Raw genomic sequence first — 22,376 nt, forward strand, 5'->3', positions numbered from 1 at the left:
TACTCCCACTTTCCTTCTCTACCTCCAGGTTCATAGACAGTCTGGTTCCCTGTCCCAATGAGCTAAAAAGGCAACATTAGAGAAACAAAAAAATTGGTTTGCCTCTGTTTTCCAGATAAAAAGGGAGTAGTAACACAGGTGGACAGGGCATGGAAAGCCACAAGATTCAAATCTCTGTGGTTTGTTCTTATTAAGTAGAAATATGACTATGGTTATAGGACTGTGGCTTGATGTTAAGAAGGAGTTGGCCCTTTATGCAACAAGCAAATAAAATGCTGCTGTTTATTTCTCCAAATGAGTAACTGAATTTAATTTTGGAAAGTTAACCTTTTTTTAAGCATTACAATGTTGTGCAAGAGATGGTGTTTATTTGGAGGCTTCCATTGACATGCCTCATGTTCTAAAAATCATTCTCATAATTGGTTTATAAAAATACCTAGGCAATAATGAACTGAGAAACATATTAAATATTACAAAAACATGTTCTGTGGCCCTTTTTTACATTTTAAAAGCTAAATATATGTGCAAGCCAAACATCTGTAAAAAAAATAAAAAGAAAAGAAAATCATCCAATCAATGCTGATTTGAGAATTCTCCTCAGAACTGAAATGTTCTTATTTTTAGAAATCCACACATATATCAGTTTTCAGCTGGTGTTTTTCTTATACAGAATCTCGTTTGCAGTACGTGAAGGAATTCCATCACTCTCCATGGCATTTGCTTTCCTGCTAAAATTCTGTGGTGGTGACTTGGGTCACTTCAGAATGTAGCTCATCTTTATGACCTTTGGAGCCCCTTTTGTGGCTATCCATGTCTAGTCATGCTGACTTATTGAGGACTTCAGAAGCAGTGCAGGTAGAGACCCGCTCGCGGGTGGTGGTCTGGGCCCGGCTGAAGCTATTCTGTTCCATCTGTGTGTGGAAGGGAAGGCAGAACTCACGGAAACACCGCTTGAAATTTTCATCCAAGAAGGCATAAAGAATAGGGTTGAGGCTGCTGTTGGTGTATCCCAAAGCGATACAGAAATGCAGGCTGGCCATCACATAGGGGTTCTTTTTGTTGATGCCCACCAGGGTCCAAACAATGACAAAGATCTGGATGGGTGTCCAACAGATGATGAAAGCAGCCACTACAACCAGAACCATGCGCGTTATGCGACGCAAGTTGCGGTCTTTTTCCTTGGAGCCCGAGAGGAGACGGACACTCTTCAGACGAAGAATCATGAGTCCATAGCAGATGGTGATAACCAAGATGGGAACTAAGAAAGCGAAGATGAAAACACATATCTTGGTGACTGTGTCCCAGTAAATCTGAGGTTTTGGAAACTGGAGGATACACATAACAACATTGCCTGCATCAAAGGGGGAGGAAAAGAATGAGGTGAGAAAGAAAGAGAGAAAACAATCTTAGTTAGGAAATGGCTGCTTTCTTTTTGAAGGTTCAATGACAGAGCATGTGCTTGGGAAGCAAAAGCTCTACAGTTCAGTCACTAGCATGTCTATGTTGAACTGGGAAAGTTGCCCCCAAGTCATTTTGACATATGGCAACCCAAAAGTCACCCTATCATAGGGTTTTCTTGGCAAATTTCTTCAGAGGGGGCTTGCCATTGCCATCCTCTAAAGCTGAGACAATGTGACTTGCCCAAGGTCACCCAGTGGGTTTTTATGCTGGAGTGAATATTTGAACCCTGGTCTCCAGAGTTGTAGTTCAATGCTTAAACCTCTACCCCATGCTGGTCCTCTGAACTGGGAAAGACCCCTGTCTGAAATGCTGGAGAACTGCTCCATGTAGAAAACAGCAGATGGACCATTAAGGCAGTTTCTACTGGTCCTATTTAGACAGCCCTTATTTAGTATTGTGAATCGTGGAATCAAACCTGGAAAGATATTCCTTCTAAAACTTGGGAAAACAGCTGCATATCATGTGGACCAGCCTTGCCCAAGCCAATTCGGTGTCCCAAATTGACAAATCCAATCATTCCCAACAACTGGTCAATGCAGAAGATAAAGATGTCCAATTTTGACAGCAATGCACAGCTGGCACAGTTGGCTATTGTTTACAGTGCCATCTGCTTAATGTAACAAGTTTAGGAACATCAGGGATTGCTGCTAATGCAATTCCTTCTTAGTTTCAATACAGTTAAATACCTTTGAGATTGTTTTGTGCATGACTGAGCTATATTTGCAAATCAACTGGAAGGAACTCACAAATATAACACACTTTATTATTATTATTATTATGTTCTTTCCCATCCTCAGGCTAGTCAGATAAATTGGGGCTAACATGCTAAACTATGAGAAATTTAAGAGGTCCCATAGCATGGGAGGGATGGGGTCATCCTTAACAGAGGGATGATGTTTTTGGAAGGTTGTATTTGGCTTATAATCTAAAACCCATTTTACTTAGTTTTTGCATAAATCTGGTACTGCACCTTCCTAATTTCTAGCTGTAGTTATTTAAGATATCTCTGCATTCTCAAGCCTCTAGAAGAATCAGCATATACTTGCCATCAGACTTGGTAACAGCCATGATCATGATAGGCACCCCAATAACAGAGGAGAGGACCCAGATGCAAACGTTGATTAATTTTGCTTTTGCAGGCGTCCGGAAATCCAGGGCTTTGACTGGATGGCAGACAGCTATGTACCGGTCAACACTCATCATGGTGAGGGTGAAGATGCTTGTGAACATGTTGTAGTAGTCAATGGAGAGGACAACCTTGCAGAGAAATTCGCCAAAAGGCCAGGTCTCCATCAGGTACTTAGCGCTTTGGAAAGGCAATGTACTGGTGGCCAAGGCATCTGCCAGGGCCAGGTTGAAAATATAGATATTGGTGGCTGTTTTCATCTTGGTGTATCTGTTGGGATGAGATAAATGGACAGTTATGAGCTGTTTCATCTCCTTGTTTTATTGCTCAGAAAGGATGGACACATTCAAAGGTCCCAAATCTGGGTGTTTCATTCTAGTCTTGCTCTGCTCTTATACTGATATAGACCTGCAACCAAAAATATGCTTCACTCTAATTTCTCATTCATGCTGTGATTAGACTCAGGGGTGCAGTGCTTACCAACATGATTTCCTTTGGAAACTGACAGTGAGAAGAATATTGGCTTTTTGTAATATGCACAGTTATTTACAAATCTACAAACTGAGCATAGATGGAGACACAATTTAAAGCCAGGACTAGGAACACATGGTGTCAGATACTACAACTCCCACAATTTTTCTCCACATTAATTTTTTAGTCTAAAAAAATATGGTAGTCTAGCAAACTCTGGAAGGCCACATATTCCCCATTGCTGAGTGAAGCTCTTTTGTCCATCACAATCATAGCTTACTGTTCCCACATTGTTCTCACTGCTTTCTGAACAACATACACACATTTACTGACCTCCGGCCCAGGTAAATAAAGGTATGGAAAAAAGGGATCTCTAAACTTTTTTTTTAAACCACCAGTAATAATGTAGGCATTGGAAACTACAGCTGATCTGAGTTGGTTCTACCATAGACGTGTCAGATTCAGATGCAAACTGAATAAGATACAGCTTGGGCCTCAAATTATGAGGGGTATGTTTTGGGCCTCATAAGAGGTTTTTAAACCTCTGAGAGGAAATGTTGGGAGGAAATGAAATTGGCAATTTTAATACCCCTATTTTAATTTATTTATTCAGGTATTTAATTGATTCATCTCTTGATTTCTCCCCAAAATACACACTCAAAGCTGCTTACAGCAAGATTAAATAAAAACTCCCCACACCTATTAAAAGATGTTAGAATTAGCAACCTTAGCATCAGTAGTTGCTCACTAGTTTGAGCATCTGAGTTGTTGAAAAAAAATCAGTCATGCCACAGAAACCTTATAAAATCCATAAACACAAAACACTTTGAAGTGAGACTGACATGCCTGGCCTCATGTTTTCCCATAGCCAACTTGCTTCTTTTCCCATTCCCAGCATGCATAATCCAATAGTTGGATCCACTCAGATTGGATGCTTCTCCACTCAATTCCCTTTTCCCCTTTGCTTCCTCAGTCAATGAATGAGGGAATTTCAAATGTACACATGTGCGCACACCCACACACACGATGGAGAAAAACAGTATTTTATTTTATTTTATTTTGGGTATGAATTAAATTCTTTGTTACAGTGAAAGACCTACAGCAATATAAAATATAACATAAAAATAAAATAATACACATAAAAAGATTGCTTAGGATAAAAATCTACCAACTGGAAATGTAAATAATTCTTTTCCGTTACATTTAAAATAGCTTCATTTAAAATAAAAGAAAATAAATAAAATAGAAATAAACCTTTATGAGTTTCCACCTTTAAGATAGAAATAATAAAGGTAGATTAGCAATATCAGATTTTAACCAGACATGCAGTATCAGACATGACACAATATTATGTGTTGTTGTTTTCCTACGATTGCTAGTGCAGAAAATTGTGCCACTTTATAAGTTATATGCGAGCTCCAGTCTGATAATAGGTAATTTAAATAGAAAGCTTCAGATCTCCCAGGTACATTCAAGAGTATAGGAGTGATCAAATCTCTGTGAGCATTGTCATAAAAAGGGCAATGAAACAATACATGTCCAACATTTTCTATATCTCCTGAGTTACAGGGGTATATTCGCTCGTGAACAGGAGTCTTGCTAAATTTACCCTCCAGTAATGCTGATTTAAGAACGTTTAATCTAGCCAGTGCAAAAGCTATTCTATATACGGGAATCGAAAGGTTCGTGATGTAGTTTGGCACAGTAAGCAGTCCTATACTGTCCCAATAAGAAAAATAATTTGCAGACTGAGTTCTATGGTTTTGGAATTGTGTGTCCTTTATGCCCTGCATAATGGCTGTTTTAGCTTTAGAATATCCCATAGACAAGAGGGTGTTAGTCATGAGAGCCATATTTTATTCATCTTTTAAGTATGAAAATGCCCAATCATGATCAGCAGTGAGGGGTTAGATGGCGGGTACCTGCTACCTCTTCCTTCCCCACACCCGAGTGTCATGCTCATTACTGCTTGCACTCTTCTTCCAATCCTTCCCCCAATCGTTCACTCATTTGCTCATGCAGAGATCTGTATGAGGGAACTTGAAGGAAGGGACTTAATTAGATCTCCACATAAGCAAATGAGCAAAGGAGGATCAGAGGAATGGGGCAGAATACAAGCAGTAAATATGAATTTGGCACCCAGTTGGAAAGGGAGGTAGATGAAGATGATGCCCCAGTCTAACCCCTCACCACTGATGGACACATACTGCAGTAGGTAAAACATGGCAACACACACCAGGACTGCTGGACCCAGTGGCATCACTAGGGTGGGGGGGGGGGGGAGTGCGGGGGTGCATTCACCAAGTGACGCTGTAAGTGAGGTGACACCACTGCTGCTCACTTGTATTTTGACGGAAACATTATGGCATTTACCTGCATCTCTTTAAAATGCTTTAAGGGATAGTGGGAGTGATGTGAAGCTCAGTGGGAGAAGCAAGGAGGCCTATTTTAATTTTAAAGTTAAAATTTCAAATTTCATAATTATAATTTTTTTAAAAAAATATTCTTTAAAACATTATATTTTAACCAAATATTCACTGTGTATATGTAAATGCATTTAGGTTATGCATATTATATTGTAATTTGAAAGTATAATTTTAATTTTACTAGTTTATGTCACAACTATTAGCATTACATTCAGTGGTACACGGGAATTATGATTTACAAGTATCTTTAGTGTGAAATGGGAGGAGGTCAATGGGGGAGTGACACCATGAGTTACTGCCAAGGGTGACACCAACCCTAGGGATGCCACTGCCAACCACCATGATGTGCACCCACCACCCCAGCCCCACACCAATGAAGCTATGAAGCACCATCCACAAACATAAGTAAATTTCTAGATCTCCCCCTCAAATCTGGAGTAAATCCCCACAATTAAAGCCCTGAGGTGCAGGAAAGGTCTGGATTCTGCACATCTGGACAACCCACTATCTGTATGCCATCTGGACAGCCCACTGTGAAAACAAGGTGAGATTATTCTATTTGGCCTGGATAGATAAGCCTGGCATTTGGGATACAAATTATTCTTCTTATGAGATATGCTACGCCTCTAACATTCTGTATGTTCCTGTACTACAAACATGGAGTGCTGTTTAATATATTCCATGAAAATTTTCATCCAAAAACTAAAATGATGCACATGTGAACTAAAATGACAACGTCAGATAAGTAAACAAAAATCTGAACCTTCTAGAGATTGCTTGAAAGCTTCTTCCTAGGATGACATTTTCCTTTCACCAGCCTCCACTTTTCTTATACTTTCCATTTTGGTTGCCAGATTTGTAGATCTTTTATTTTATTTTTAAAAAATGTGCTGGGGGCAGCTGATGAGTTAGAGTTATTTGCTGTCCCATTTGTTTATCAGACGGGGTTTCTGCTGCGTGGAACTGGGGCTTTTGCATACTGGGCAATTCGAATTCACGTGCTAACGCAAATGTACTTTCATACCTGGGAGTCTTTCTGCATTGGTGGGTTTCGAATTGCCCAATCCGCATTCGCGCAAAGTGCGTTGAGTGCAGAATGTTTTACCAAACCGGACCTTAACATGCGGATTGACCGATTCGTATCGGCCGCCTCGCGCATGCTCGGTGGTGCTCTGCATGGGTCGTGAACTTAAACGCTTCTGGGGTGAAAACGGAGGTCACTTCCTGTTTTTCGTGCCTTGCATGACAGCCCGGTAAACAGCTGGAGAGCAAGCTCATGCACGTTAACAATGCAATACAACATGCCCGTTACTGTTTCCTCTCTACATTCCTGCTTGGTTTTAATGTAACAATTACCTTCACTTGCAACAAATTAGCAATGCTCAGTTCTGCGTGTGTGTGTGTGTGAATGTGTGTATGTATGTATATGAACATAGGCATGGAAATATATATATGTTTTGCTCTAGGTGTGTGTGTGTGTATATATATGTACACACACACACACATATATATATATATGGAGATATATATTACATTAGCTCTAGGTGTGTGTGTGTAAGAGTGTGTGTGTGTGTGTATACACACATATGAATGAGTGTGACTTGTCCAAGGGCTTTCTCTGGGAGGGTTGCAGGTCAAATTAGGGGGGCAGATAGGGGGCCTAGGAGAAGGCAGTGGATGATGAGATCAGTGGCAGGCAGAAGGGGAAGTTCAGATGGGCCCCTGGGGGAAAGCAGAGGATGATGGGATTGGTGGCAGGCAGAAGGAGAAGTTCAGATGGGCCCCCTTGGGAGAAGGCAGTGGATGATGGGATCGGTGGCAAGCAGAAGGAGAGGTGCAGATGCCCCCCCGGGAGAAGACAATGGATGATGGGATTGGTGGCAGGTAGAAGGAGAGGTTCAGATGGGCCCCAGGGAGAAGGCAGGGGATGATGGGATGGGTTGCACACCGAAGGAGAGGAGCAGAAAGAATATTGGAGGAAACCCCACACACACCCCCATCACAAGCGGGCAAATTTAAACCCCACTTTGCAGAAAAACCCCTGGAACCTTACCTTTCCTCTGAGCCAAGAGCGCTCCTCCCCCGGCTTCCCTGGAACCGGCAAGAGGAAAGACCCACCGGAAGGAAAAGTGGGGCAAATTGCAACAGGGCATCATGGGAGAGTTGGAATCTGGGGGGGTCTTGCGACGGAGTTCAGGACTGGGAATTCACACCAGACCCATCGCACTGAGATCAAACAGGGCCCCAATGCGGATATCGCCAATCCACTTATTAAGTGCACTCACCAACACACGCCAAAAAGAGGAGCCAATACGCACTCAGTTCGGAAGCCCCGCGGAAGGGGCGCACATCCAACGATACCAGGTATGAAAGTACATTCGCATTAGCATGCAAATTCGAATCGCCCAGTACGCAAAAGCCCCAGTTCCACACGGCAGAGACCCCGTCTGATAAATGCCTTTGTTTTGCTATTTGCGTTTACTCAGCTGAGTAAGTGAGTCTGAAGGCAGCTGCTGTTTATTTTTCTGTTTTAATCATGCATGCACACTGGCTAGAATGTATTATTTTTCAACTCAAGCTTTATTGTTATTGCAGACAATATGCTGCAACCTGATAGTGTATATTTCTCCAGCCTCCTTCACCACCCTCCTAATACCAATGCTTCTAAGAGGATGAGGGAAATAGGTATGTGTAAAAGGACCTTTTGTAAAAAGGAACTTCATTGTCAGAAGTTTCTTCTATGACTTTTCTTACTAGATCAAAACCAGTTTTGAAACAAATAATGGCCAGGCTCCAAAGAACTACTTAAACATGTCTTCTTGCTTCTGTATCATGACCATAAACAAAAGCAACAACAATAACAACAATATATTGTTGCGCAGCACAATCTTGTCCTAAGCCTCCCCTCCAGACACTGACCAATCCTCGTTCTGATTAATTTAAACTGGTAGAAAGAAAGAAAACAAAACAGAAGTGCTGTCTTTTTTTGAGACACAAATTGTGGGGATGGTTACTCACTTTATATGACTTTAAAGGATGATTAGTTAGATAAGGCTACATCTAGCTATAACAGCTAAACAGAACCTTCAGATAGTCAGAAGTAGTGTATCTCTGATTCCTTCTGAAAGTAACTAAGGTCAGCCTTTGTTAATAATATGGAGACTTTCAAGGGGACTATATTCAGATAAACATAACGGCAAACCACTTCTGACTATTCTTTGCCAAGAAAACCCTATGAAATTCATGGGTTCTGTGAGTGGCATCTCTAGGGTTGGCAGCACTCTAACATGGCAACTCATGCTGTCACTTCCCAGCTAGGAGCCACCAGGCCAGTGGTAGCACAGGAGTACTATAGAAGAGAAAGGCTCCAGTTTACTTACTGCTGACAGCTGGTAGACCAGAGCTTGAATGGACTATCGGTGCCCTGGATTGTCCCAGTCTACCCGCCTTATTCACAAGTCCCAAAGGGGCCAGCCTTCTTGCCACTTGCGGGTGGATCTGGTCCATCCTAGTTCCGTTTCTGGGAGTCTTAGTCTATCTGCAGAGAGGTGTGCAGTACACACTGGAAAGTAGACACTTCTAATATGCCACCCAATGTGGTCTGCACCTTGGGGTCAACATAAGTCAACAGACCTCTTGTTCAAATGCATTATTAGTATACCTCTGAGTATCATGCCAATGTCATTAACAGGGAATGCTTATTGCTTGCAAGCCTTGTTTTTGCAAGCCTTGTTCCCCAAGGGATCGAGAAGACAACTGAAAGGGTACTGGATTAGATGGTCCTATTGGCTTTCCTGGATCTTCTGGTTCAATTTTAGGAATACATAGCTTCACACCCACATCCAGTACCACTCTGCACAAAAACATCTTTAACTGAGATGCTGCTAGATCCACAAAAAGGATTAGTTGTTATATAACTTATTTGGAGTGAAGAAGCAATTGTTTGAAGAATTCAAAGGAAGCAGGAATATTGCTTCAGCAATGTCCCCCTCTTCTCACTTTCAACAAATGTTCCATTGCAAAAAAAAAAAAAAAGTACAAATCACTGCAAAATAAATTTATTTGAAACTGTCCACCCCTCCTAGCTATCCACCCCTCCTTCATATTGTTGTCTATTTCATCCAATTCATATTGATGAAATAATTATCTATTGTTTTCTTTTATGCCAGTGTTGCTTTTAAAATGTCTCTGGTTACCATGGAAAGGCTAGCTTCTGGAAATTTCATGATTAACAATATTCATTTGAAGTTTTACAGTTCTCTGAAAAGATGTTACTGCATGATTGCTGGATAAAGTAAGAATATCAAAAGGAATTCTTCTTTTTCCAGCATTTAGCTTCTAAGTTTTTTTTTTTTAGTTTATGTTGCATGTCATTTCAGATGTTTCTACTTAATAGTAGATGGTTTAACAACAAAGAGATAAAACAAAGATTCTAACTATCAGAAGGAATTTTAGATTGATAAAACAGCAGAGAAAATCTGGTACCAACCATCCTGGAGAAATGAAGCATTGCACAGACAAGGTATTACAACTAAGAAAGCAGTCTCTCTAGTTGTCAATAGCAGCTGGGTTGGTGTAGAGGCACACATCTTTGCAGGTATCCTTCTCCCAACCTGTGCAGAATAGATGTGAACTTTGAACAGAGCTCTCCCAAATTCTAGTTCAGAGTGCTAACCACTGCATCAAACTGCCTCTCTGTATTTGTTTCATTTCATTTGGAGAACTGAAACCCCCATGCCAGATTGTGGTACTGTATAGCTATACAAGTGCTAGGCCCCCCGAAAACCCATTTAGCTACAGCCACCACCATTATATTTTATTTGAACATTTCCAGAGCTCTGGAATGACTGAAGAAAAGGACCATTCATGTACTGCAAATTCACCGATGCCAGCCTAACGTTTGGCTGCCTTATATTTTTTTTAGAGCAAATTCCAAAGTTGGGCATATTTATAGAAGGAATCAGCTATATAACTGTTGATATCATGCTGCCTTTACTCTGATCCATGGTGTAATCGCATCTGGAATATTGTTTATAGTTCTACACACAGAGCGTAAAAAGATATATAGTCGTGTGAAAACAGATAACCAAAATAGCGAATGGGCAGCAAGAACTTCCTATGAGGATAGCTTGCTTTTTTTTTGGGCAGTTTAAGGGAAAAGGAGAGCCATGATAGAGGTATTGAAAATTATGCATCCCTTCTAACTGTAGAAACCAAGTTCATCTACTGAGAAGGAGTCATGCAGTTTTCATGACACTATGGGCAACTTGGCCAATCGGCTTCAGTGTCTTTGTTTATAAACTTGCTCGAAATTGTCACTCTATATGAGCAAGACTGCTAAAGGAACAATGATCTAAAAAAACTTTATACTATAAAGGAACATCCAACTCGAGAAGAAATTACCATGGAAGCCCACGTGAACTGCAAGAATTGAGCCACAAGTCTATCATGATATATCCTGGAATTTAAAACAACAATAACAAAAAATAATGCACAATAAATTAAAATAAAATGAAACGAAATCCCCACTTTTCTCCAGCACCTATTCTCAAATGAGTTTTTTTTCTTTCTATTGGCTTTTTCACTGTCCAGTTGTCACATCTGTACACAGAAAAACGACTTTCTTTGATGTTTTTTAAACAGAGGCTTGAATGGCCATCTGTTGAGGGGCATTGATTGAGAGTTCCTGCATGATGGGACTGGATGGCCCTTGAGGTCTCTTCCAACTCTATGATTCTCTGATTTGCTGATGAGAAATACCACGAATTGGATTATTCTAGTGTTCAGTTGTTTAACTTCACACTTTAGAATCTTCTTTCCTAATTTTTTTTTCATTGCTGCCCTTCCCAACTGCCCTCCCCATTCTACTATGACTACAGAACCAAATATTAATTTTAAATTTAAATTTTAGAGAGACTGCAGTCTTATGCTGAACAATTCAATGTACACATCAGTCTTCATCTGCCTTCATACACATGGTTTGTGTATTCTGGTTCACTTGAGATTTCTAAGCAAAGATTAGAAGTTCCTCAAGAATGCTATAGCGGTTGGCTCCTGTCACTAGTCCCAGCTTCTGCCAGACTAGCAGTTTGAAAGCATGCAAATGCAAGTAGGTAAATAGGTACTATTTTGGTGGGAAGGTAACAGCAATCAGTGCAGTCATGCTGGACACAATGCTGGCTCTGTTTTAGTAATGGAGATTAGTACCACTTCCTATAGTCAGTTACAACTATTCATATCAAGTTATTGGAACTTAGGAGATCTATGTTGTAGTCTCACTCACTGGATGCCTTGGGCTCTCTCTCAGGTAATCTCTCTCATAGGATTATGGTAGGAAAGTAGGGGAGGAGAAACTATATAAGCAAACCAGATGGAGAAAAAATGGGCAAACAACCTTAGGAGACAACTGAGTCCTTCATCACAAAGGCTTATCACAAGGAGATGGTAAAGCAGTACAGTGCCAAGATAACAGTGCCCTCGGTGGGCACCTCCTGTATGATATTGTTGTTCTTTCATTACTATAGAATGGGAGACAGTTATAAAAGAGTTTCTTTTCATTTACAGAAATAATCTAGTGATGATCTCCATTAACACTCCTCTCTTGCTGTGAATGCCTGTGTGAAAGTTCAAGAGCATTTTTCTGCTGATTTTGGTTGGGGTGGTAGGTGGGTGATTTTTCAGTGAAGAAGCATGTATAGCAGGATTTTAATGCCTTACCCCTGCTCTTGCTCACTCTCTCAGATCCGATGCAATTTGCATCATGCAAAGCCTCTGCAAGAGAGAGATATATATGTTTTCCTCTCTCTCTTGCTTATTTAGTTCTGATACAAAGCCTTGCACACTCAGAGGGAGCAGCAGCCCTTGTTCTTGCCTGGCTGTACAGCAGCATCACAAACACCACATACATGCAACAAATAAGTGGTTAGGATATTTTTTAATGCAAAGCATGTTTTTGCCATTGAGTTATGTTCCCCGATATAGCATCTGACATTCTCTGGAGGTCTTCCATCTAAGTATTCATCAGACCTGACCCTACTTGTCTTTTGAAATCAGACAAGATCAGATGTGTTCAGAGTGGTAATGTGAATTGCTCATAGCTGATAAAAGTTAGTTTTTTGAAAACCAAGTGCAAAAGGTAAAGTAAAAACAATTTTGGAGCTCTAGAATTGCCAGCACTGCCAGTTAGAATGAAAAGGAACTGACCATGTCCCTCCTTGGAGGTCTTCAAACAGAGGCTGGATGGCCATCTGTCGGGGATGCTTTGATCTGGATTTCCTGCATGGCAGAATGGATGGCCCTTGTGGTCTCTTCCATCTCTATGATTCTATTCTATGCTTCTAGAATCAATCTGTTGTTGCATCTCTATTCACATTTCATGAAGGAGTACCTCCATCCTCATCCTCCCTGCTGTCACATTGTTTTCCCAACGAGGCTGTGTTGTCTTGCAGCCATACAAAAAATAAAAAATCCTATTCCTCCACTCTCCGAAAATCCTAATTTAATTCATAACATATCGAAATGACTTCACTAGAATGCATCAGCTATCTAAGTTGCTGTTGTTTTGTGCTTTCATGTCATTTCTGACTTAAAGCAGCCTTAGCCAGTGTGGCATAGTGATTTTGAGTGTTGGGCTTTGACTTTAGGGCTTCATTCCCACTTATAAATCGGTCTGTGATCTGAATTGATGGATCAATTTTATATCGGAGCATGGTTCTCACTACATTTGCCCAAAGGACAAATTTGAATCAATTCTGATCAGCTTAATAAATAATAATAATAATAAAAGTTTTATTTTTATACCGCCCTTCTTCAAATCAGGGTGGTGCACAACAGAGTTAACAATACAATATACATCAGGCAAATGCAATATACAAAATACAATATTAAGAATAAAAACCTAAACATAGACATATTAAAAAAATTACAGCCTCATGCCAGTCTAATGCTGGCAGAGGAAAAGGGGGAGATGAGTTCACATTCTGGGAGAAAGATATTCAGGGGTAGGCCTGCTCGAATAAATACGTTTTCAACCCCTTCTTAAATTGGGGAAGGGAGGTGGCTGCGCGGAGCTCTATGGGCGGCGAGTTCCAGAGGCTGGGGGCCGAGGTCATAAAGGCCCTCCTGGAAGTAGAAACTAACCTGGCCTCCGGAACTCTTAAAAGTTGCTGCCCAGATGATCTGAGGGTGCGGGGCGGATTATATGGGGCGAGGCGGTCCATCAGATACCCTGGGCCCAAGCCATTTAGGGCTATATAGGTAACGACCAACACCTTGTATTGCGCCCGGAAGCGGATAGGCAGCCAGTGCAGCTCTTTAAGCACTGGAGTTATACGACTGGCCCTAGATGTATTGGTGACCAGTCGGGCTGCCATATTCTGCACCAATTGCAGCTTTCGGGTATGATACAAGGGTTGCCCCATGTAGAGCGCATTGCAGAAGTCCAAGCGAGAGGTTACCAGAGCATGTACAACAGTTTCAAGGTCCCTCTGGCCCAGGTAGGGACGCAGCTGGCGTATCCGCCGAAGCTGATAACAGGTGCTCCTGACTGTCGCATCCACTTGAGATGTAAGGTGGAGCGACGAGTCAAGGAGCACCCCCAAGCTGCGTACCGAGTCCTTCACGGGGAGCGTGACCCCATTCAGGACAGGTGGAATTACCGCCATCCCTGGACCAGGAGAACCTATCACAAGTACTTCCGTTTTCTCTGGATTCAGGCTGAGTCTGTTTTCCCTCATCCAGCCCATTACCGACTCCAGACAGGCCACGAGAGGAGAGATGCCATCCCCGGTCACTGCATCAGTCGGAGGCATAGAGAAGACTATTTGGGTGTCATCAGTGTACTGATAACCCCGCGCCCCATGTCTCCGGATGATCTCTCCCAGCGTTTTCATGTAAATGTTAAAGAGCATAGGAGACAGGATAGCTCCTTGAGGGACCCCAGATGTTAGGGGTCTCCTGTCGGAGCAAACGTCTCCCAGCTGCACCATCTGGAACCTCCCAGAGAGGTAGGACCGGAACCACTGGAGCGCAGTGCCCCCGATTCCCACCTCCTCCAGGCGCTCCAGAAGGATACCATGGTCTATGGTATCGAAAGCCGCTGAGATGTCCAAGAGCACCAGCAGGGACACGCTTCCCCTGTCCATGCCCAGACGGAGATCATCGACCAAGGCGACCATGGCAGTCTCAACCCTTGTGGTTCATACTTGCGTTGAATCGACTTGATAAAAAGATGCAAAAAAAAAATTGGTGTCAAAACGATGCAGGTTAAATGCGTCTGGTGCATGTCCCCACCTCACCAAATCGCTTCAGCATCTCGATTTAAGTAGCAACCAGGGTCGTTTGAACTGGTTCAAACCAAATTGTGATCCCATTTAAAAGGTAGTGGGAATGAGGCCTAGAGATCAGGGTTCAAATCCTGGCTCAGTCATAGAAACCAAATGGGTGACTTTGGCTAAGTCACATGCTCTCAGTCTCACAGAGAGGCACTGGCACAACCCCCTCTGAACAAATGTTGCCAAGAAAACCTAGTGATGGGCTTGCTTTAGGGTTGCTATGTCAGAAATGACTTGAAAGCAACAACCACCAAGGTGAATTTATCACAGGATTTTCTTGCTAAGATTTGTTCAGAAGAAGCTTGCCTTTGCCTTCCTCTGAATCTGAGAATGCATATTACCCAAGGTTACCCATTGGGTTTCCATGGCTGAGCAGGGGTTCAAACCCTGGTCTCCAGAGTCCTAACCAAACCACTACACCACACTGTCTTTTACCTAAGCAGTACCAGGGGGATAATATTATATGAACAGAATGTACAAATCAAGTTATTATTAAAATATACTACAGTGGCAGATTGGCTGTTTCAAATGCACTTTAAAGAAACTAAACATACATGCAGACATAGTTGCAAGTGTCTCAGATACTGCATCCATCAAATTAGACTGGAAACCAAAAGCCTTCAGTGCCATTTACAAGTGATCGATGCCGATTTCTGACAATTTAGCAATCTGTGCTGGCCCTAGAAGAGAGGGAAAGGAAGGAGAAGGTTTCACAAAAAGAACAAGAAAGTTAGAAAAGGGTGGGGAGGATATCTTACAAAAACCACATTACACCATTCTTGAAGGGACCTTGCAATGAATACATTCTTGGGAACAGTGTTCAAAGTGGTGACATTCAAAGCCTGAAGTGTCTTGGGACCTCAGTCGCCTTTAATAGACCTCCCAAAGGTTTAAGATCTACTGAGGATTAAAGAGTCAGATACATACAAATTAATGTGGAAATTTTAAATAGAATGTGTAAAATATATGCAAGATTTTTGTTTTGATTTGATTTGTTTCAATCAAAAACATGTTTTTAGTTTGCTGGACACTCTAAGGCAGAGAAAGGCAAATGCCTCAGGCAACTGATAGCAGAGGCAATAGTGGCTGACCCCCAACTGTTCCACGTGTTTTTTGGCAGATAGACATGAGGCTGACACCCTCAAAATTACCCTGTTGGCTTCAAGGACTGTGCTGAAAGTAGAAGAAAAAATACACAGTGGAGAATGGGACACACTGTAATATCATTGTACAGATGGAGACATCATCTTGTCCTTGTCCTCAAGTGACAAAATATCTCATCAGAGCTCTAGAAGCAGGTGTCAATATCTATTCACAAATGGTGCAAAGTGGAGAAAAATTTGAGACCACTCCACAAACCGGCCTAGAGAAATTAATAAAAGGAATGTGGGTTTTTTTTTGGGGGGGGGGAGCATGTTCTCAGAAATCCCCACTGAGCTCTGTGTTGGAATTAGGAGCAAAGATTAAAGTTGTGCTTGTCTCCATCACTGGGAACTTCTTCAAACATTTGCTCTATGCCTGGGTTATTTTTTTAATTATTATTATTTTATTGAAATTATACAACCAACTAAAATCCCCATATTAACCTCTTACATCTTTCTGCATCTTTCATTATAACAGTTTCCCCCATCCTCCCTACTATCAGTATATTTATGAACCCCTATTGTTAGCATTATTTACACCGTAAGTAATACCGTACAACTAAATGCATTATATTCATAGGTAAAGACCATGATTTATCTATACTACATCTCTTTACAATAAACTTTCTAACTGTTCTAAACATTTGGCATAGAGGAAGTTATTTAATCCTAAGAGAGGTGCCATCTTTTTTTTACAATAATCCAGAAATATAAAATGTTTCTTTCTCTTCTTTAACATCATCCTTTAAGTCCATAGTAATTTTATCAATTTCTATAATTGTAAAGGATTTTTGTAACCACATATCAATTATTGGAATTTCTTCCAAGCGCCAGTTTTGCGCAATTGACATTCTGGCGGTGGTTAGCAGGTAAAGTACTTGCTTAAGATATTTCCTGGTTTCTTGATTGTTTATCATGTTTAAAAGGAAGAGTTAAAAGGAAGAGTTCAGGCTCCAATCTTAATTCAATATTATAAATGCTTTGGATGGTTTTTCTTACCAAATTCCAGAATTTCTTAACCTTAGGACATAGCCACCACACATGGAAGAAATTACCAAAACCCCCCCCCCCCCTTTGCATTTCCAACATTTTGTTGTTTTTATAACTTTTACCTAATCTTGCTGGTGTCAGGTACCACCTGTGAATTATTTTCATTAGATTTTCTTTTATGTCTGTGCAGGTTGAAAATTTAGCATCTTTACCCCATATTCTTTCTCACTTTTCCAAATTAATTGGAAATTTCCAAATTAATTGACCATCTTATCATACAATGTTTGAATTGTTCTGAATCCAATTCTAATTTAAGCACATTTTATATATTCTAGAAATTCTCCCTTTCTTTTTTTTTTAATTATTTCTGTATCATCTGATCCAATACTGAATTCTCTTTTATCAGTTTTAAATCTTGCTAAAAGTTGACAGTATGGAAACCATTGTAATTTAATCCCATCTTTTCCTAGTTCTTTTTTAGATTTCATTACTGTCTCTCTGTTTCAAGATTTCATTACTGTCTACCTGTTTCAAGATTTCCTTATATCTTATCCAACTTTTCAAATTTCGTATTTTTCAAGAAAGCCTCGTGTGGTGACACCCATTCAGGCATAGTTATATATACTTTTCCCTTATTTATTGAATCCCTCTAAATTTAATAGTTTTGTTTTCTAAGCATATCCAATCCATTAGCCAATCAAGATTACAAGCATGATAATATAACTTAGTCTGGGAGGCTAAACCCCCTCGATCTTTATCATCAGTTAAAGATTTCCAATTAATTCTTGGTTTTTTACCTGCCCAAATAAATTTCGTCAAGTCTTTTTTCCAATGATTAAAGATTTTGTCATTAGTTACGATTGGTAAATTTTGAAATAGGAATAGTATTTTTGGAAGTACGCACATTTTTATAATTGCAATTTTTCCTAGTAAAGATATTTGTAAATTATTATTATTATTATTATTATTATTATTGTGACCATTTTTCTAGATCTCCTTTTATTGTTTGCCAAATTTTTTTGTAATTGTTATCAAATCACTATTCTTTTTAGAGATGTATATTCCAAGGTATTTCACTTTTTTCTGAATTTGTACACCCATTTTTTCCTGTAGTTGAATTTGGTTTTCCATCGTCATATTACACATAATCAAGGCAGGCTTGGCTTTGTTGACCCTGAAGCAAGCACATTCTCTGAATTGTTCTATAATTTGAAATATTTTCTCGTAACCACGCAGAGGGTCCTCCATCACGATCACTAAGTCATCTGCATACGCCATAATTTTAAATTCTTTCCCTTTTATCCAATGTGTTTATGTCACTTTGCAAGTTCCTCTATGTAATAATGTAACAGCAGCCTCTTACTGGATAGAGATATTATGGGACTTTCCAAATTTAATTCCTGCATCTTACAAAGATGGTAGTCCTCAACAGATTTGGGCTGTAGGTTTTTGTGGGTTTTTCAGGCTATGTGGCGATGTTCTAGGACCACAGAGACCCTCTCACAGCTGCAGGAATTTACCGCATACCATGCAGCAGACAAGTTACATAACGCAGTGTGCAAATGAAGGAACACGAGACAAATCAAGGAACACGAGAGACACTGCAGACTGGGCCAGCCAGAAAAATCAGCAGTAGCAGAATATGCCACAAACCATCCTGGGTATAAAATACTGTTTGAAAAAAATGAATATCTGGACCATGCCAACCACTACCATGTCAGGATGCACAGGGAAGCCACTGAAATCCACAGACACATGGGCAATTTCAACCGGAAAGAAGAAACCCTTAAAGTGAACAAAATTTGGCTACCAGTCCTGAGGAATAGCAAAATAAGGACTCAGCAAATGCAAATGGGAAACCACTCAAAGTCAGGGGCTTTCCCGGCAGATAGCTGATCACCAATTAGGAGACATTAATCCTTCTTTGCATTAGCCTCCCAGCCTGAAGCCTGTCATCAGCACAGAACAAAACATATGCAAATCACTCCTGCATTCCCAGGCTCACACAGTATATATATCCACTGTTTCCAGGCAAGCATTCTCTGAAGATGCCAGCCACAATGCTGGCAAAACTCTTCTAGAACATGGATGGCCACATAGACTGAAAACCCCACAAAAAGCTATGTCTGCCAACCATTAAAGCCTTCGACTTCAGATTTGGGCTGGGCTGCAGTCTGTGTGTACAATAATCAGGGATCTCTCAGCTGCAACTTGATGCAGTTTAGGCCAGACTTAAATATTCCACCATAGTAAAAAGTTGCGTGCCCAAACTATATAGATCTGGAACATCATGCCCACATCTTCCAGTCACTAAGTGCTAATAGAAACACCATTAGCACTTTTGCAACTACCACTGTATTGAAGCAAGCTTTCACAAATACCCATTGAAACAATTTGGAAGCAGTGAAATTCTTCCTCTGATTTCCTCTGATTATCCCCTGATTTTATTAGAAACAACTGCTAAAAAACAAAACAAAACAAAACCAAATGGAGCTAATGGAGTCCTACTGGAGCAAATGTTTCTTCTACCAAGAGTGCAAGGTATCTGCCAAGGTGCCTGGACTATGATTCAAAAGCTAACAGAGCTGGAATTGAACTTATTTTCAGCCTTTGCATCCCTCCATGTGATAATGAATTTCAGCCTCAAGGATATGAATTTCTGCTCAAATGTTTGTTCATTTAAACAGCTTAGTAGCTTGAAAAAGTCTAATTTTGTTTTTTTAATTTTTTTATTAGACAAAAAATGACAACATACATACATACAAATGACAAATAAATAATGACACAACAAACATCACCAAGTCAGAGTTATATAAAGCTTTGCATTATCCAATATCTTATATTTTCTTGCTTTAATTCCTTCCTGGAAGGCAACTTAACCCTTATCATATCCCATTTGTTTCCTCTCTGTTGTCTTGCTTTAACCATAATCTATTCACAATATTTCATTTTCCATCCACGCAGCACATCACTTAACTATATCTATTTAAATTTGTATTTCCTTTCCTACCATACAATAGTGGGCTAGTATATCAAATATGTATTCCTTCAAAAATTATAACCCCCTTGTCATCTCATCCAAAATTTATTCGAAATCTTATCTATATCCTGTGCTGACTACTTATATTTAATAAATGTTTCTCCTTGTCCCCTATTTTAATTTTTCCTTTGACATTTTCTTCTTTATATATTTTTTAACATCCCACCAGTCCTTTTCATCACTTCTATCTGTACTGCTCTTCCCCAACTTATCTTTCATTCTGTTTGTCAGCATATCCATTTCTAGGCCTCATAAAGTTTGTTTAACCATTCATCCAGTGTTGGGAATGACGGGCTCTTCCAGTGTTTTGCGAATGTGATCCTTGCACTTGTTAGCATATATAACATTAAACGTTTTTTCCCTTGATTTAATTCTCCTTCAGAACCTCAGTCATATTTAGTAAGAAAAGCAATGGATCCCACGGTATTGCTATCTGGAATATATCTATCATAGTTTGATGTATTTGTTGCCAATATATTTTTGCCTCTTTACATTCCCACCAGACATGAATATAGTTAGCATTAATTTTTTTGGCATTTCCAACAAGCTGATGACCCAGTCTTATATATAGCATTCAATTTTTTGGGGGAAATATGCCAATGGTGAAGCATTTTGAAAAAAATTTTTTTTGATAGTTTTGATATAGTGTGTATTTGTAGCTGTCTCTCATCGTTCTCTCCCATACTTCTAGATCTATTGTTCTTCTGGTTTTGGCGGCCCATTTCAACATAGTATCCTTTATCTCAGGGGTAGGCAACCTGCGGCCCGTGGGCCAGATGCGGCCCGGCAAGGCCTTGGGACCGGCCCCTGCCCAGTCCTGCTGCCGATTGCCGCCGGAGCCTTTGGCCTCTCGCGTGAGGGCATGGGGCCTTTGGCCTATCAGGAGAAGGGGGCAAGCGGCAGGCAAGGGGGGAATTGTCTATAGAAGCCTCCAAAAAATGTATTTATATTAACATTTTTTAAAAAAATCAGCAATTTTTTGAGTGTGCTCCATTTTGTAAAAGTGTCCTCCATTTGAAAATTTTGTCCTACATTTGTCCCAGTTTATTTATTTAAATATTTTTTTAAAAATTATTTAATTATTTAATTTTTGGCTTCGGCCCCCCCAGTTGTCTGAGGGACAGCAACCTGGCCCTCGGGTCAAAAAGCTTGCCTACCTTGCTTTATCTTGTCCTAAATCTCTGTTCAATATTTTGTAATATTTAGCAGTATGTTTTGGTTTCTCATCAAATATAATGTGGTCCAGCTCTGTATTACTATGGTTTATTCCCTCATTCTTCACATCTGTCCTATATCTTTCTATCAGCTGTCTATAGAGGTACCAATTGTTCAGATTGACTTCATCCTTCAGTTGTTCTAATGGCTTGATTTTCCCTTCCTCATTTAGTATGTCTTTGTATGTTATCCATTTCATGTCCTTATATGATTTCGTTCTTCTAAAGAAAGCCTCTTGTGGTGAGGTCCATGAAGGCATTTTATAGTAAAACATTTTTTTTAATTTTAGACCATGCATTCATTAAAGCGTTTCTTACATAGTGATGTGAGAAGGCCTTATTTACCTTAATTTTGTTATACCAGAGAAAGGCATGATATCCGTAATTCAGCTGAATGCCTTCTAGTGTTAATAGTCCATCATCTTTTAGTTTAAACCATGGTTCTAACCAGCTTAAGCAGGCTGCCAAATAATACAATTTAAGATTGGGAAGAGCGCAACCACCTTGACAGATTTTATCTGTTAATGTTTTTTGTTTAATTCTTGCTTTGTGACCACTCCAAATAAATTTGGATATCTCTTTCTGCCATTTCTCGATCTGTGTTATTTGGTCTAGTATCGGTAGATTGTGAAACAAGAAATTAAATTTAGGTAAGATGTTCATCTTTCTTACTGCCACTTTTCCCAAAAAGGATAAATTTAATTTAGACCATCTTTCCAGATCTGCTTTAACTTCCTTATACATGACAGAGTAGTTGTTTTGAAACAAGTCAATGTTTCTACCAGTTATTACTACACCCAGATATCTAGCCTTCTTCCTCACTCTGTAGCCCGACTTTCCCTGTAGTATAATTTCCTCATCGTTTGTCATATTTTTAGCTATAATTGTTGTTTTCTTTTGATTGATCTTGAAACCTGAGTGTAGGCCATATTCTTGTAAGATGATATTTAAATGATTTATACTAGAGAGAGGATCTTCCAAATAGAGGATGACATCATCAGCGTAAGCTTTAATTTTATAATGATGTTCTTGAATTTTCACCCCCTTCATTAATCTGTCATCTCTTATTTGGATTAACAACATTTCCAGTAATAAAATAAATAACAAGGGTGATAAAGGGCAACCTTGCCTCGTTACCCTCTTTATTGATAGAGCTTCTGTTCTCTCGTCATTT

At 40.0% G+C, this 22,376-nt stretch overlaps 1 protein-coding gene across 2 annotated transcripts in view; it reads right to left on the minus strand.

Moving 5' to 3' along the window:
- Positions 1-462: 462 nt before the first annotated feature.
- Positions 463-22,376, minus strand: part of OPRD1 (opioid receptor delta 1) — a 44,601-nt gene continuing 22,687 nt past the window's right edge. Inside the window, exons 1-3 of one of the 2 annotated variants that reach the window (XM_042439208.1) lie at positions 15,371-15,472; positions 2,508-2,857; positions 463-1,351 (exon numbers count right to left, since the gene is read on the minus strand). In XM_042439208.1, coding sequence (XP_042295142.1) covers positions 819-1,351; positions 2,508-2,847 — 873 coding nt within the window. In that variant the 5' untranslated portion in view covers positions 2,848-2,857; positions 15,371-15,472 and the 3' untranslated portion in view covers positions 463-818. Of the gene's footprint in view, positions 1,352-2,507; positions 2,858-15,370; positions 15,473-22,376 lie in introns of those variants that run through there. The other variant, XM_042439207.1, reaches the window with a different exon arrangement.

The sequence above is a fragment of the Sceloporus undulatus genome, chromosome 9 (genome assembly GCF_019175285.1).
Source record: "Sceloporus undulatus isolate JIND9_A2432 ecotype Alabama chromosome 9, SceUnd_v1.1, whole genome shotgun sequence".
Lineage (NCBI taxonomy): Eukaryota > Metazoa > Chordata > Lepidosauria > Squamata > Phrynosomatidae > Sceloporus > Sceloporus undulatus.